The 16748-nt window shown below is 43.1% G+C and overlaps 1 protein-coding gene across 9 annotated transcripts in view; it reads right to left on the bottom strand.

The window, feature by feature from the left end:
- Window positions 1-5412: 5412 nt before the first annotated feature.
- Window positions 5413-16748, bottom strand: part of POU6F2 (POU class 6 homeobox 2) — a 459268-nt gene continuing 447932 nt past the window's right edge. For 6 of the 9 annotated variants that reach the window (XM_070264192.1, XM_070264189.1, XM_070264187.1 and 3 more), the window contains 2 exons: window positions 12491-12659; window positions 5413-9066 (listed from right to left, as the gene is read on the bottom strand). In XM_070264192.1, coding sequence (XP_070120293.1) covers window positions 8562-9066; window positions 12491-12659 — 674 coding nt within the window. In that variant the 3' untranslated portion in view covers window positions 5413-8561. The remainder of the gene's footprint in view (window positions 9067-12490; window positions 12660-16748) is intronic. The other 3 variants (XM_070264193.1, XM_070264194.1, NM_001433524.1) reach the window with 2 other exon arrangements.

Here is a 16748-nt window from a genome sequence, read left to right as displayed (position 1 = left end):
CATTCTTTTAAGGTAAGGTGGAGGGTCTCACCTTAAGAAAGAGTTCATGAAGTCAACCACCATGGTCCTGCCAGCACCAGGGCATGCATGTCTCCGTGACTGAAACCTGCTTCTCTTCACTAGCGCCTCTTGGTTGGTTAGCAAAGCCTGCATGGAAACAGCCTCAGACCTTATGTCTCTTCCCAGACAACCAGTGGCTGTTGTGTTTTCCTCCAAGATGGGCTGCACGACAGGTCTAGTTAGGATTCTGGGTAGGTAATTACTGAGTTTGGTCAACTCATGTAGCTGTGGTGTTTCATAGAGATGGGATTCCAAGATACCTGAGTTCCATTTTTGATTTCCTAATTTACTGTCTGTCTCTACGGTTTAAGACAATCATTTGAAACAGCCCATAACTGTTAAAATAGAGCACCGTGAACAGTTGAACTATAATATGCTTACAGTGGAAATATCTTTCTTTCTTTGTATTTTCTAATTTTTCTACAACAAACATAGTTTACTTGTATAATACAAGATATCAGCAACAACAAAAACTGGAAGGAAAAACAAGCAAAAATGTTTCCTAACTGATATCTTTTCCTTCGTCTGTAGTCAAAATGTGGTGCAAGTGGTGACCAGAACCCCAGGATCCAAAGTGGCCTCATCTGAGGCCCAGTGATCCACTTCAATGCTGCGTTAGTTAAAGAGTTTAGTCGGTCTGGATGTCAGTCAGTCTTACTGCATCTTCCTCTATGAGAACCTTTATTAGTAGCATAAGTGTGTCTAAGCAGACCTCACATCTCAGATAAGAGTGCAAGATTTGGAAATGAGGACGGTAATATCTATATATGGTAGGAATCTAAGAAAAGCCAATCTCTTTTCTGCTTTTATCCAGCATTTTAGTAAGAGCATCTGCAAAGAACGTCAGTATTACAGTTCACCCTGAATGCTGTTATTGCATATAGGCCCCTGGCTCTTTGACTGAAGTTCAGTTTTTGGAAATACTCCGGTTCTGGATCCTTGTGGTTATTACACTGGCTCTCCTACCATTGCATATGTGCCAATAGCCTAACACCTGGGAAACATCCCGACTTTCAGAGATGATGCCCAAATGACCTCGACAATGAAGGCCCTTAACACAGACAGAGGCTGCCATGCGGATACCAGGCTTCAGTGGTGCAGATAAAGCAATGAGAAGAGTGTAACTTGTTCCTAAGTGACATCTCAGCAGGTCCGGTAAAGCTAGAAGCCCTAACCATTAAGAGCACAACTAAAATTCTTCAAAGTGGCATGAGAGTTTCCGAGAAAGTTCTGGAGTGGACCTGCCAGTCTAGGTCCCAGGTCAGCTTCCTGTTTCTACACACATTGCATGTTCTTCGCTTGCTGATGGGATTAGTCAAATAACCCATAGGATTCACTGACTTTCTCTTTCACTTTTCAACTGATTTCAACTCATTTGCCTTTGGAATGATTGGAACTCTCTTTGTATTCTTATCTGGAGCCCCTAACTCCCAGTGATAATGAAAATAACAACATGTAGGGGCAAGTCCAATGTCGCTTTATGTATCTTTTACTAGTTCTGCCAAGCACTGATCATTCGGGCTATGTTCACCTAAACCATAGTGGACTTGGTAATTAGATAATTGGAATTTATCATCAACAACAGTCATACTTTCCTGAACTGTACCATACATCAGACACTGTACTTTACACTGGTGATGCAAAGGTGTGTGTGTGGGGGGGTCAGACACCATTTCCCTGGGGTTCACTGGGTAGCCACCGTGGTGAATATTCTAATTTCTAATATATTCAAATGCCAGCTCTACTCATGAACTATGAGGTCATGGTCAAGCCTATTAATTTTTATGATTCTAGGTTCTCATCTATAAAATAGAAATTATCACACTTCCAAGGGCTTATATTAGGAGCAAATGAAAATGTACATGAAAGAGCTTTGAAAACCATATAAATATGAGAATATATTGCAAAACTACACTTATCTGTAAGCCAAGTCCATAGGTTATTCCAGGATCTCTGGCAGTGATTTTTTAATATGTTAGTGTTGCCTGGTAAATATGCAAACTTGATAAATGCTGCAATGAAGGCAGCACAATGCCTAGTGCATAGAAGGAGTCCAACAGCTTTTTGTGGAATTGAACAGAATTGAGTCTTAAAGACTGAGTAGAAATTGGATAGGCCAATGGTGCAGTGGGCAGACGTTATGAGCAGAAGGTACAGCACCAAAAGTGCTTTGGGCATTGGAGAAATTTTAGGAAGTTTGGTGAGGCCAATACACAACTGTGTGCACTAGGAATTGACGAGAGATGGGGCTGAAGGAGCAAACAAGGGCGAAGTCATGAAAGACATTGTATGCTATGCTGGAGTTTGTTTTTCATTCTGAAGGCAATGGTTTAAACATCGGAAAGATTTTAAGTAAAGAGAGCGATGTTTGTATGGGCCTTTTAGAATGAATTCTCTGGTGGCGAGTATGTGATGGATAGAGAGACCAGGAGGAGCCTATCATGGTGGTCCAGGGGAGGGGTGGGCGGGTTTGAAGTAAGTAGTGGCAGCGGGGCATGGAGACCAAGAGACAGAGTCAAAAGGAGTTCACGAGGCACAACTGGTAGGACTTCCGGTGACTTGGTGAGTGTGTGTGTACAGGGAGCGGGACGACTCCCAGACGTCTGCTTTGGGTGGCTGATGGATGGAGCCATTAACAAGGACAAAACAAACAGAAGGAGAAAGTCCATCAAGAAGAGGGTAAATTACATCTATAATCTGCCTTAAGAAAACACAGAAATGTGTCATATGTTTCAGATAGATTTTCATCAGTATTCTGAAAACCTACTTGGGTGCCATATTCTTCCCTGGACCACGGCTTTCCTCATGGTCCAGCAGATAAGCCAAATACGTCAGAAGGACTATTTGCTTGGACTCCTCCGAAGACGGAACAATGGATGAGGAGCCCAGACTGTGTGTTAGTGAGGAGCTGGTTTCATCTGCTTTGTGACAGACTGCTCCTGACTCTTTCCAACCATGGATTTTTGCTTAAACTCATCAGCCATTGCCCCGCTGCACTTGCCATTGAATAGATTATGTGTATATGGTTGGTTTAGTGGAAAATTCTTATTGGAACAGCTTTTGGAATCATTTAAAACAGATACTGGTGGTTGTCTTGTAAGCCTAGGCTATTTCTAGCCATTCATTTGCTGTTTCAAAGTCGGCCTCAGAACTGCTTTTCATGATTTCATTTCTGAAATTTATTTTATTTGTGAAATATTGTAGTATGAGAAACGTGGAATGACCTTAACTTCTGGAGAAATAATACTGGCTTTTGCACAATGAATGTGAGTTTCTTGAGGGCAAGGATTCATTTTGTTTATTTCCGAGTCCCCAGCACATAAAAGTTTCTGGCGTGTGGGAAATGCTTAGCATATATCTGTGGACTATGGAGTGATTGAATTTAAATGATGGCTATCTTTTTAAAGAAGACATTTTAGAATTTCCTAAGTAAAATGTAGTTCATAATAATAGGTACAATCATAAGCAGGACCTTTGCCAGAATATTTTTAGAGTATTTTAGATGGAAAGAAAGCTCGAAAATGACTTTCTTTTGTCTTTCTCCACCCATGAGGGCAGAAGCATCAGCATTTTTTTTGCTCCTCTTAAAGTCATTCTTGGAACTTCCTGGCCACTTTCCTTGCCCTTTTACAATGTATGGGCACTCAGATTTTTGGTTCTGTTGCTTGCTCCAAATCACTTATCAACCACAACACAACGTTGATATACGGCTCTCCATGTAGCATAAGAAATGTTTGCTAAAGGTCACTAAAAGTGTGCAGATTGTGATCTAATTTTTAAAAAAATTTTACTGTTTTTTTTAGCAAGGTGTTCTTGTCTTCCTTTTGAATTAGTAAATTCTATAACAGCATTAACTCACCCCTCCTACTCACACTAAACTTCAAGCAGGAGCATATTTTAAATGCCTAAATTTTCCAGAACATGCCATGACAGGCATTGTTTAAGAGCTGCAAAACCTCTTTCCCAGCAGAATTCTCTAGAACCCTTGGGCACAGCTGGTGTTAGTAGTAGACTGTGGTGACTCTGGGTTTTGTCTGCCTACCATGGTTTCTCATCTTCTGTCTTCTGGTTCTTATGGAGACTTCCTCCTTCATCCTTGTGGTCCTGTGGGATTATCATGAGGCCCTCCCCCTCCCCCCACAGACAAGGGTGGCCCTGTGACCCTGAGTGGCCCACTCAAGGTACATCATCCCCCAATACAGTGCCTAGTCTAGAGACAGGCACATGACTCAACGTCTGCGGTCTCTGTCGGAGAAGGAAGCCAAGCAGGACAGGCTGATGACATTCTTGGAACCACAGTATCCAGCTGTGCTTGAGGTCCACAAAAGGACTTCCCAGCTAAGTCAAACAGCAGAGTCTCTTTGTTTAAGTGAGTTTGAGTTGGATTTCTGTAACTTCCAACCACAGGAGTCCTAATTCATATAGTATTTCGATTGAAAGTTGAAATAATCATGATGTTAATCAGTCTGTCTTGAACCCCTTCCTTTTCTTAACTTTAGGGATTGTAACATATGCTATTTACATGCTTCCAATTTAAATGACGTACCTGAGTTGAAGACACGCTTAGCCTAGAAGCTCATGTCAAACAATTCTTTATTTTTTATGGTATAAATTAAAAGTGACAGATCCGAAGCTGTTAAGAAATACACAAAGTGCAGCTTTACTGACCATACAGATATTGCTCTAGATTAAGTACAGTTTTGTCAGTTTTTTTTTTTTTTAACGTTAAGCAAACTGTGCAGATAAATCAGCTTTGGTTTCAATGTCAGAGCAAGTAAGGAGCTTTTAAATATCCAGTTTGGCTTCTTGGTCACAAGTCCATCATGTCAACTTCTCGTCATGATGAGTTTTTCGAAACAACCCAGTCCGTTTTCCTGCCCTCCTTCCTGCTGCCCACTCTGAGCACAGAGCAGCAGCTTTTTGCGGGGCCTCATCAGTGACCCTGGTGACCAGTCGAGATCACAGCACGTAGGATAAAAAAAAAACCACTTTCTTAACAACAAATCAACAAATGTGCCTCACATAATTTCAAGTTGAAGACGAGCAAATTACATGACAAAAAGCTTATTACAAAATGTTATCCAAACAGATTTTACAGTCAAACATTGAAATGAAAATCAATTTCCTTTTTCTCCATTTTTTTAAGCTTGGTCATTAACTGGGTACAAGTAGAGTGCTGAGGTAAAACACTGATGAACAGTTTGTATTTCCTTTTTTTTTTTTCTTAAAATAGGAACAGTGTAGTATTGCGAGATTGTCAGCAACATTTAGCCATATCTATACAATGTGCATATACCTACAAACATTGAGCTTTGGTCCAGCGTAGAGAAGATGAGCAAAGGCATTTTACAATTTCTTTTTGGTTATAGCTTGAGTTCTTTGATACGCCTCTACTTGGTTTTTTTTTTCCTAGCTCCTTTTGCTTTTTTGTTCTCTCTTTTGTGGTATGTGAGAGTGTGTGTTTGTGTGTATGTGTATGTGTATTCGTGTGATGACAACATAAAGAAACTAAACTCTGGCAATGCAATTAAAACTCTCAACGGTTCAAAATTAGTTTGGGTTGAAAAAGGGAAAAAAACCCCACAAACGGGTGTAAAATATAACATCAGTCATTTTTCTTTTTCATCAAACAATGAAGAAAATGAAGATGACAATAATTTACAAACATGTAAAAAAAATAGTGAAGCTTGAAATACAATCACGTATGCCCAAAGTGGCTTTTATTTTTTGTTTGTGGCAGCCTTAACCTTCAGTTCACAGAAACATAAAAGACACTTAAATACTATTGGCATGTGAAGTTGTTCACAAGTGGAAATAAGAAATGTCATAACAAAATCAAGCAATAGTTGTGGTCCCGAAGACTTACGAGTTACATAGTATAATTTATATTCCTAAGAATCTGTTCAGGCACCTTTTTTATGCCTTGTAGCAAAAAATTTATCTGTAAAAAATTAATATAAGAAGCATTACAACACCTTATAAATAATTTATAAAACAATACAAAATTATAAAACTATAAAAAAAATCACTGCACATGAATGATTTTACGACTGTGGGATGAATATCTTTCTTTTATTCCACTCAGGAAGATTCCTTTTATTTTGCATTTTCACTGTCCTAGTTACACCTTCCCAATTATAGATCTCCGAACGGAGCAGGCCTTATGTAACTGCTGTTGGCATATGTTTAAACATTTAGCATCCATCATATGTTATCTTGTTAACTTCTCTTCTTGGGGAGCTTTTCTTGATGGAATTTGGAGCAGGTCCCAGGAGAACAGAAAATCCGTTTAATCAATATAGTCTTGGGTTTCTGGGTTGTTGGTCTTTGTGCAGTTTTTGAGGTGGCAAAATGAGTACCACGACGTCCTTGGCATTGAAGGTCAAATTAGCTGTGGTCCAATTAGCATCAGACTTCAAAATGGAAACACCTTTACAAGCGACTGGTTCCACTTCCAGGATTTCTTTTAGAGTTTCCTTGCTGGTGGTCTCCTCATTGCTGCAGGAATCATCTGGAAGGTGGGAACAAGCATCCCCTTGCACTGACACAACCAGCAAAGAGGCCGACAGAGGAAGAAACCCAAACCCCCATGGCGGAGGGAGTGTGTTAGCAGAAGAAGATGGTGTTTCCAATCAGTTGGGCAACTTGAGGTTTTTTTCTTCCACAATTTACTTCTAGATGGTACATGAGCATGATTATTAATTAATTATTCAGGAATATTTACATTTCGACAGCAGGCAAATGGACGGTTCTCTTTGCCTGTTCCTTTAATTGAGCCCCTTTGCCTGTACCTGGGGGAAGCATCCACCACAGGTGTCAAGTGCTCACCTGCACAGCCATTCTCCATCTTGGCTTTTCTTTCTGGCTTATTAGGCTATTTTGGCCCACAGATCTTCTAAGTGGGTTACTTTGAAAAACGAAATAACCCCCTAGCTCTGATAGTGAAGGCTATTGTGATGTGTTAGATACGCCACTTCTAGATTTTTCCTTCTAATGGAGGCACTTCATTGTTAAAACTTCCTTTTCCCTCCAGAACCCAGCCCCCTATTCCAACTGTTTAAATTTATCTGCCAACTTTCTGCTCCATTTCTATGTCCCAAGAACAATTGTTCCCCCCTGAAAAAGGTCTGCTATTGGAATGAAAGCAGTAGCAGAAAAGATTTACAGGACACATGATGGCCTTGAACGCTCCTGTCGCTACCCCTTTCCTTTTGGTCTGTTCTCTTCGTGTGTGTGTGTGTATATGAGTGTGTGCATGCTATGTGTGTCTTTTGACTGAAATCTTGAGACATTTCTTTGGCTATCAGACTTCTGAGAGAAATTGCTTTGCACAGAAGCATAACATAGATGTAAGTATCGAACCAAATGTGCAGCTTATGTTTATATTACAAAATTAGTTTTGGTCAGCTCTCCATGTACGTGGCCAACAGACTGAGAAAAATCCCATGATCTGGCGTGGACAGTGAGCACAATTACAGCTTATGCCAGTGTTGACAGATCATCGAGCAAAGCCCTAGTTATTTTGGAGTCTCTCCTACATTTCACTGGGATGTGAGTGGAAAACACGCCCGTTCCCACTCCGTGGCCTTCCTGCAGACCCCGGAGGCCACGCACGAGGGAGACGGAAAAAACGGAGGAAAAAAAGAGAAATGCGAGCTCCGTTTTCTTTTCTCAAACCCACAAGTCATAGTGAGAAGAAAGCAATGAACGCTTTGGCACACAGATCCAGGATGCCCCCCCTCAAAACAAAGAAAAAAAATAAGAACCCTGTCACCCCAAATAAAAACCAACAGTGAGCCTCATAGAATGGCTTCAACAATGGCGGCCACCCCACAGGTGGTGACAATAGATGGGGAAAGACGGGAGAAATCAGGCTTCCTATGATTTCGTTAAGTACAAACGTAAAAATCTGTAACACAACTTTACACGCAGAGTAGACTAACGGTGGTGTTTGCAATGCCATGTTTCTGACTTTGGTTAATACGTTTCATAGTGAATTAGCACTTAGAACCTGAAAAAATGCGGTCCCTCCTCCAGGTGGCAGGCTTGTATTTGCTTTGATCAGATCAAAGTTTTTGTGTTGTTGTCGATTGTTCTTTTTGGTTTAGTTGTTTTTCTTTTCCCTTAAAATGTGTTCACATTTTCATAATACACAGAAAAAAGTATGTGGTTATTTGGTTTGCTTTAAGTCCCTTAAAAAACTGGCTTTGGGGAGACAGGTGGCGGAGGCTACTATTCTTAGCACACGCCTGCAGGGTGTGTATTCTGTGTTTAAAAATTTTCAAAAAAATTTTTTTTTTCTTTTTGGAAAACCAACGGACACGTATAAACCACCCTGTCCACTTGGTTGTTTTCTTAGTCTTTTTCTTACAAGGGTGATGACTGGGGCTGTTTGTAAATTTTACTTTAAATTTAATTTTTTTTTTTCTTTTTCTGGTGGAGTCCCGGGCCAGAGTTGAGTTTCTGCGGATTTTCGCTTTTGCTTCTGGGTGGGCATCTCTTTAGGAGTTTTCTTCCAGAGAGTCTGTTAAGGGCTCCAGAGGGACCGCCGTGGCTGGCTCGTGCTGTTTTAAGCGTTTAATTGTGTTCTTCAGGGCTTGCCTCTTATTGCAGAACCAAACTCTAACTACCTCCCGGTCATAGTTCAGCTTCTCGGCAATTTCGGTCATTTCCTGCCCAGAGGGGTGTGTGTTCTTCTCAAAGTGGGCATTGAGGATCTCAAGGGCCTGGGGGGTGAAAGACGTGCGCCGTTTGCGCTTTTTGGACGGTTCGCTCCCGATAAACTCGGTCAGGTTCTGCATGCCTGCTCGATGGCGGGCCTCAGCCTCAGCCATCCACCGCTCAAGCACCGGCTTGATCTTCTGGGCACTTTTAGGGGTGATGTCCAGCTTTTCAAACCTGGCAGGATACAAAAGGCCAGGGTTCAGTTTGGCTGTCAGACTGCTAGCTATAGTGTTCTCTTGGGCTTCCTGTGGTAGGAAAAAGTGGCTTCTCAGGATGGTGTGTCTGGGGGGAAAATTGAGAAAGAACAGTCTTACACTGAGTCCTCTGCCAGGGTGGGCCTCCTGCCTGCCTGCCTGACTGACTGGCAGAGCGAATTCACTCCAGATTAACAGCCAGCTGCAAGGTAGCCACCCGCACAAGCCAGCGCCCACCGTCCCCGCATGCTCCATGCCCCTGCATGCAGCCCGAGCACCCACTCACGCCCACCCACACACACAAGGAAAGAGGGAGGCAGCAGGACACACGAGCCGTCACGATGGCAACAAAAACAACTCGCAGATCTTTTTCCCGTAAACTCTTGAGATCTAAGCTTTTATTTTAATCAGACCGGCACCATTTCCCCAATGTTCAGAATCCTTAAGGCAGAAATTAACACCAGAAAGTGACATCAAAGACAACAGCTGTCATGTTCTTCCACTTAAAGTGATTCTTTTTTATGCTTTACATTTGTTTTTCCCTTAAATTCCTCCCATTGACTTGGTTAGGAAAATGTTACATCTATTATCATAGGCGGGGATGGCAACTGGGACAAATTTCTTTTACGGCTCTCCTTTCATCTCTGTTTTGTGTCTCCTTTTAATTTCTCTTCCTCTCTTTCTATTTCTCTCCCTCTCTCTCTCTTTTCTCTCTCTCTCTTTCTCTTTCTCTCTCTGGTAACAAACAATTTTCACCATATGTCAGTTAACAACATGCCCTCTTTTCAGGTAAAACATAGCCCATTGCTAGTTTACTGTTGGACTCAAACAGCTGGACTCATTGTAATTACTGTGAACACCCCTCTCCTCGGATGTGCTACGGCCACCTCATGCCTTCCAAACGCCGTCCAGTGTAATGGTGTATTTTTGCACCAGGGCATCAAGCTGTGTTTAATGTGTGATATCTGCAAACTGTACTTGAATGATATCATTTTCTGTAAATGAGGTCTTCTAGATATCAATTGCCATCAGCAATTCTTTGCTACTCTGACTTAAAAAAATATGAAGCATCTTGGACAAAATTATATAGAATGTTTTAAGAGGTCATCCTGGTACGAAATTCAGACTTACTCTCAGTGAAATACAGAAAGGTACCAATTCCTTTTATTCGTTTGTTTGTTTATGCTAAATCCAAATTCACAACCCTCCAGCATGGCGACTTTGGACGCAGGGAATTTTCCCCTCTCTTTTAAAGTTCAGCGCTGTTGAAAAACAGCCATCTGTCTGCGCAGTGCCCCTTGTTACAACGGTCTGTTCTCATAGAGCCAAAATGAACCTGCTTCAGTTAGAATATGTTTTATAAGGATTCTTGCAAAAGGACACAAAAGTCTAGGCTTTGTTTCTGTGGCACAATCTTATTTTTGGCACTGCATTTTAGATACCTTCTGTTGTGATGCACAGTGCAAATAGTGTCAAATTTTGATGTGATTCCCATGGCGTTCCCTCCCATGTATAGTTCAAGGAGTTGTTTATTTTCTAAAAACCCAATTTCTAGTACTGCTCAAAGAGGGAAGAAGCACCTTTTGCTTTTAATACAAAATAAACTAATCATTTAATGTCATTTAAGGAGCTTGGCACTTGTGCCAAGCTCCCTCGAAGCTCTCTCATTGTCATGTTAATTTGCCACACACCACATTTTGCCATCATTCACCATAAAAGCCCCAAAGCTGAAACTCTTGATGGCATGACAGCAGGCTTTACAGTGCCATGGCATGGGGGGGTGAGAGGGGCGGTGCACCAAGCTGGTGATGGGGTGTCCAGCGTGTTGGCGGTGCGTTTCCTCTGTGTCTCTGATAAGGAGGGACTGGTCAAATGCAGAATCCTTCCTGCCCTTTAAATTAATTTGAATTGCTCTGATGTCAGGTCTCGGTCTCTTTCAAGACTTTCATTCTGTTTCTTGGTAGTTAGCTCCTAAACCTATCTCATGGAAACCCTAGAAGCCAGAGAAAGACCAAAAAGTCAAGGCATCTGATGTGTTCTATTATATGGAGAATTCCCGAGGTTTCTTTTCATTTCAGCCATAGCTTTTTTGGCTTTGCCTGGGGGAGACTTTAGAAATCAACATATTTGATTGGGAATGCCCAAGAAGCAGTGAGTGTATTAGCAAAAACATTAGATGGCACTTAAACCAGTAAAAGGAAATCACATATTAGGACTAAAAATAAGCCAAAGAGGACTTTAGCCACAACAACAAATTGACACCAACTTAAAAACCTGTGGCTGCCTTTATCACGAGGCTGTCGAGATGAAACAAAATTAACGTTCCCCTACAGGGAGCCGCCGTATTCACATCATTGATGCTGCTGGTTAGTGTTGATGCTTCTGTACATGTTGTTTGGAATATACAAGCCCTGAAACAAATTTCTCAGCAGTAGTATCCTTGTGTAGACTGAATAAAGGTTATTTTCTACAGGGAGGTATCTTATAAGAAAAAACAGTAGGGGAGGCCATAGAAGTGAGAGGATCCTATGGCGCTTTTTGTATTTAGCAACAATCAATGGGTTTTATGGAAAATCATTGAGCAAAATGTGAGCTGCAAGCTACTACCCCATACTGATGTTATTTATAACCTTAGTCTTAAACTGCGGGAAAAGTACACTTCCGTCCTTTGGGGAATACATTAAAAGTATAAAGAGCAGATAAAAAGACAGCATTTCATGGATCACCAAGAACAAAAATCCACTTAAATGAGTTTAGAGTTGGTTTCTTGGCTTTTCCTGATGGAGGAGGACTCATAAGGCAGTGCCCAAGAGGAAAAAGCTGTTCCCGAAGTGCCTTTGTTACCTCATGCATAAACATAGGATTAGTGCAACACACACATGCATGCGCGGGGTCGGCTGCTGGCGGCTTGACCCAGATCAACTGGAACACAACCAAGGCTGGATTCTGTCATTTATTTATTTAATTTGGGGGGTGAGGGCGGGGGCAAGGTTAGGCCAGATTCTCACTACTCTCTTCTGAGCCATGTAAAAGCAGTTGTTTCTTGCAAGTTAAAACATTCCTTTGAGGTCACAAGATGTCTAATTATCTTTTTAAGGCGTGTTTTCTTGGAAAATCCTGTAGCCATCCCTGGGTAGAAATGGTGGCAGCGTTAATACCAACTGGGACTGGCAGCTTTACAGGTTTTGCTCAGGATCCCAATTTGTAGACAGGAGACAGTGGCTCTAAGCTGCCTAGGAGGGCGGGTCCAGAAGGAAGTCTCTGGCCTAGGGTGGTGTTATTTCCAATGAGACCGCCTTGGAAGTTCTCTGTGAGTTGACAGGAGTTATCAAGCCAGCCCCCAAATCTGCTTGAGTACCTTTATTTCCATCAATATCACCAATTTCCACAGATAGCTACCCCAAACTTTGTTCCCGCACTCTGCGCCTCCAGCTTTGCCCACCCAGAGAAGAAAGCTGAGCCTCGAGGACAAACAAGGCCCAGGCCGGCCAGGAGAGGTGACAGCATGTTACCTGCAGATGGCTGACTGGCTGTACGCGGGGCCCTCTGTAGCACTGAGAGCCTGTCCCACCTGAGTCTGCGTCAGGCCAAGGGACAGGCGCCGGATTTTAAAAGCTTTGGCAAATTCTCGGATCTCCTCCAGATTAACCCCATCCACCTCACCCGCTGCCGTTTGAGGATCTGTGGAGATGTTTTTAAAAATAGGATCAATACGTCAACACACATCTGAGTAATATCTGCTTACCACCATTTATAAGAAAGCGGCTCTTTTTAATAGCAGAGCGGTGGGGAAACAACATTGCGGAAGGTTCTCTTTGTCTCCTAGCAGAGGCACCCAAGCCCCCATTCTCAACTTATTACACCTCCACAAATCATTCTTCAAGATATTTCTATCCCACATAAAACCACATGTAGCTCACACTGCCATTTCCACAGTACAAGAGCATGTTCCTTAGGGCTTAGCAAATAACAGCCCATGCGCGAGGCCTCCTGCTATGGGGCATGCAACTCCATTTTGCCCATCAGCATTTTCAAACATTGTGCAAAAATACAAAAATGGAAAGCTTTTGATTTGAAATGTCTTAATTGGACTCTTTAGTGCTGAAAACTGCCCTTGAAGAAAACAGTATTTTGTGTTTTTCTTTTATCCGCTCAGCAATGCGGCAGGGCTAACAGATGTAATGTTGCCTAATTTCTTAGGTGCACATTCGTCCCTCAGAAGAGCGTGCTTATGAAGTGGTGGGAATAATATTGTCTTTTTTTCCCCTTGATAGCAGTTTACTGACACAGATGCCTTTGTCCCCGGAAAGGGCACATCATAAAAAATGCCTACCGCAGGAAAGCTCCTTTGGTGCTGGATAACGCGGTCAATTTAGGACTTATCAAGGGAAATGACACAACAGCTGGAGAATGAAACTCCCCCCCCCGTTTGGCTACTGATCCCTGGCTAAATGAAAGCTACACCAAGCAGGAGACAGCATGGGTTGGGGATGGTGGAAGATTTCAAAGTGCTGCTCGATCCTGCCTGGAGCGAAGCCATTCTCCCCTCGAGCTGACTCTATTGTTCTTTACCTCACTCCTGACTTAGAGGAAAAGTTTTCTCTTCCTCTTTCTGCACAATGACCCATCAATTTCAGTAAATTCAAGGACTTGTCTAAGGACTGTGGTGGACTGTATTACTCTTCTGGGCTCAGGGCTAGAGAAACTCCTGTAATCATGAAAAGAAAGAAACGTTCGCATCCCAACAGCCAATCTTTTAAGGACTTTTAAATAAAGATGTTAACATCTGTGGGGTCTTGGAGCTTCATGTATAGATTCTCTCATTATGGGAGAAAAGGACTCTGTTAATAGAATCAAGAATACAGGTGTACATTGTACCTTTATCTTCATATTAAAAAAAGGTCTTATGAATTTTTACACGTCAATAGTCAGAATTGTGTTGAGGAAATTTTAAACAGTGGTACAACCACAGCAAGCAGTCTGTAAGTATTTCGTAAGTGAGTCCTGGGAGTCCTAATGAGTGGAGAGAGGGGACAAGAGAAATAGCAGAGGAGTTCCAGCCCCTACGGGGTTAACAGTCTATAAGGGGTTGGGGCCCAATACTGTGAATGAGAAACAGCTACAGGAAAAATACCAAGCAGACTATAATCAAGAAATAATGGTGAGACACCCACACAGGAATTTATGGAGAAGGGAGAGGTGACAGGATTCTTCGGGGTCTTACCCAATGGGCAGCTTGCAGAGAATGGACGGGCCATATTCCGGCCGGTGGGAGCCCAGTGCAGACAGGCACAGATGCAGCGGGGAGTGGAGCACTGTGAGGGCCTGCGAGGGTTTTTGTAGGGTGGGGTGAGGAGTGCGTGCTAGGAGTGGTGACTATTTCGGTGAAGGTCATTGAGAATCTGTGTCCATGGGCGGAGGCAGAGGTTGACTGTCAAACTGGTTTGGCTGTTAAGTTTAATGAAAACCCTGCTTTTTCTCCCCAAATTTCCCCAGATGGCTGGCAACACTGGTTAATTAAAGGCTTGTTTGGGTCATCCCTGGTGGAGGCTGCCTTCCAGATCTGAAATCCCACCAGCACAGCAGCCTGAAGCCACTTGAAGGGTTTGCTAAGGATTCTAGGAGGTCACGTCGTCGCACACAGCGGGCTTGAACCCCTTCCCACGTTTATTCCTTTAAAACTTTCTAAAGCAGAAGTTGCAAATGAGCAGTTTGAAAGTAAAACTCAGCTTTCCTAGAGCTTACACATTTTTTTGAATTACTCATCAACGTTTCAACACTGGGAGATTTCTACAGAGAAATCTAGATTTTTCATGTTCCTTTGAAATGTTAGAAGATTTGGCTATGCGGCGTCTACATCTGCATTCGGGAACAATCAGTCACTGGGGCTGACTCTGGCTGCCCCTTCAGCTCCCCAGGCCCTCGTCTCCAGCCCTCCTCAGACTTTGCCGAGTCTGTTTTGTGACCCGCATTCAGAGCAGGCATTCCCAAGGGGGCGAAATTGGTTCTGGGATGGTGGGGAAAGGTGTAGCTAGTACAATGTTGTGGTCCCCCAAAGGGCCACAGTACATAACAGTACATAAACAGAACAGATGTACAGTATATCTGTGGTGTTAACATTTCACGGCAGAAGAAGGGCAATTAGAATAAAAAAATCTAAAAACGCACTTTGGTGGGGGTGGAGGAAGGTGGGAGGAGGGCAATGATAAAATAATAGTTGAAACACTCTGGTTTAGAACAGAGAGGGACACCTGGCACAGCGGAAGAGCCCTGGCCTCTCTCCAAGAGAGAGCGAAGAGGCGCTTGGCAGACTGACAAGTGTGGTCAGCGGAGGGTCGAAACTGAGGGTGAAAAAAATGGAAGCCAGAGACATTCCTTGTAAGAATATGGCTTTTAGGATGGTGGTTTTCTTAATTTGACAGGTGTAAGAGTCACCTGGTGGAGCCCAGGGAGGTCCATTTTTAACAAGTACCACAGGCGACTGGGATGCAGGGGCTCCTCTGACCCCACTTCCAGAAGCCTTCCCTATGGCTCTGGCCTGACCGAGGCTGGGCATGGCATCCTCTGCATGACCTGTCTTTTCTCGACCCATTACCACCGTTATCTTCCAAGTTTCACTACACAGAAAGCCTGCTCTACTGCCGGGGTAACACTGACAGGCTAGAAAGGCCCCGTGAGGGCAGGCACCCATCCTTGCCCTTCGACCTCCCCCAGCACCACCATTTATGGCAAGTGGCCAACATGTGGGTGTCAGTGAGCTGGGGTGACCAGTGTCGTTTGCGTTGAGGGGGAGTCTTTCTCTGAGCAAAGCTAAGTAGCCCCTATGGGAAGTAAATTTGTTGCCTTATATTCGCCTCATCTCTAGATCAGGCGGAATCAATTGAGTTTACCAGCCTGGGAGGGGTGGGGCTTTAATCTGGAAGGATTTCCGTGGTCTGCCCCATCCCAGGGTTTGTGCTGCCACCAGATTCCACAGTGCCGTACTGGGCAGGGTTACAACTTGGGTTGCAATTGTATGTAAATCTGTTCTGATTTCTTTCTCCTCCCCAGCTGCCTTTATTGTTTCTGTCCTTACTAGTTCCTTCAGACTGGTAACTAAACCTGTGTGTGTGTGTGTGCAGGTTGCTTTTTGTCAGCTCACTGACAAGAACCAGACCTGACGAGAAAGCTGTGGACTCTTACCCACAAGCACTCAGCAGTGTGCTTGTCGAACTTTCGCTCTCAAGCTCAGAAAGGTGGGCGCCTGCCCCCCTGAGCCTCGTGTCTTCTCTGAGGCCCCAAACAAGCCTTCATTACAACCGAGAAGCTGAATTCCTCCTTCCTCATGCATTTCCCACTGTTGTCTTTTTCCCAGTTCTATTTTTAGAGCTGATAAGATAGGAATTCTTGGGAAATTTTAAAGAGGGTGATGGTCTATTGGACAAAGGCCGAGGGAGGGGAAATCAGTGTCTGTTTGTTTGTGCAATTTGTTGATTGCCAGAGATGAGCTGCCCGGCTCTCTTTATATTAGCGTTCTTATCCGTAAAGTCAGATGGCAAAATGTATTAGCACGGTTTTGCTCCATGAGTCCCAAGACTACAGAAGTCTGTCCATCCAAAGAAGGGGCCCACCTGTGGACAAATATTAGTTTTACCCTGATTACAACATGTGGGACTTGCCTTCACGCATTGGGAACATTCATCAGATGGTGTCTGTAAGATATTTTGAATCAAAAAAGATGCTTTTTTTTTTTTTTTTTGATCCTGGAGTTTCTGCCTTAAACTCTTGAGG

The sequence above is a fragment of the Equus caballus genome, chromosome 4 (assembly GCF_041296265.1).
Source record: "Equus caballus isolate H_3958 breed thoroughbred chromosome 4, TB-T2T, whole genome shotgun sequence".
NCBI lineage: Eukaryota > Metazoa > Chordata > Mammalia > Perissodactyla > Equidae > Equus > Equus caballus.
This window is presented reverse-complemented; position numbering and strand designations above follow the sequence as displayed.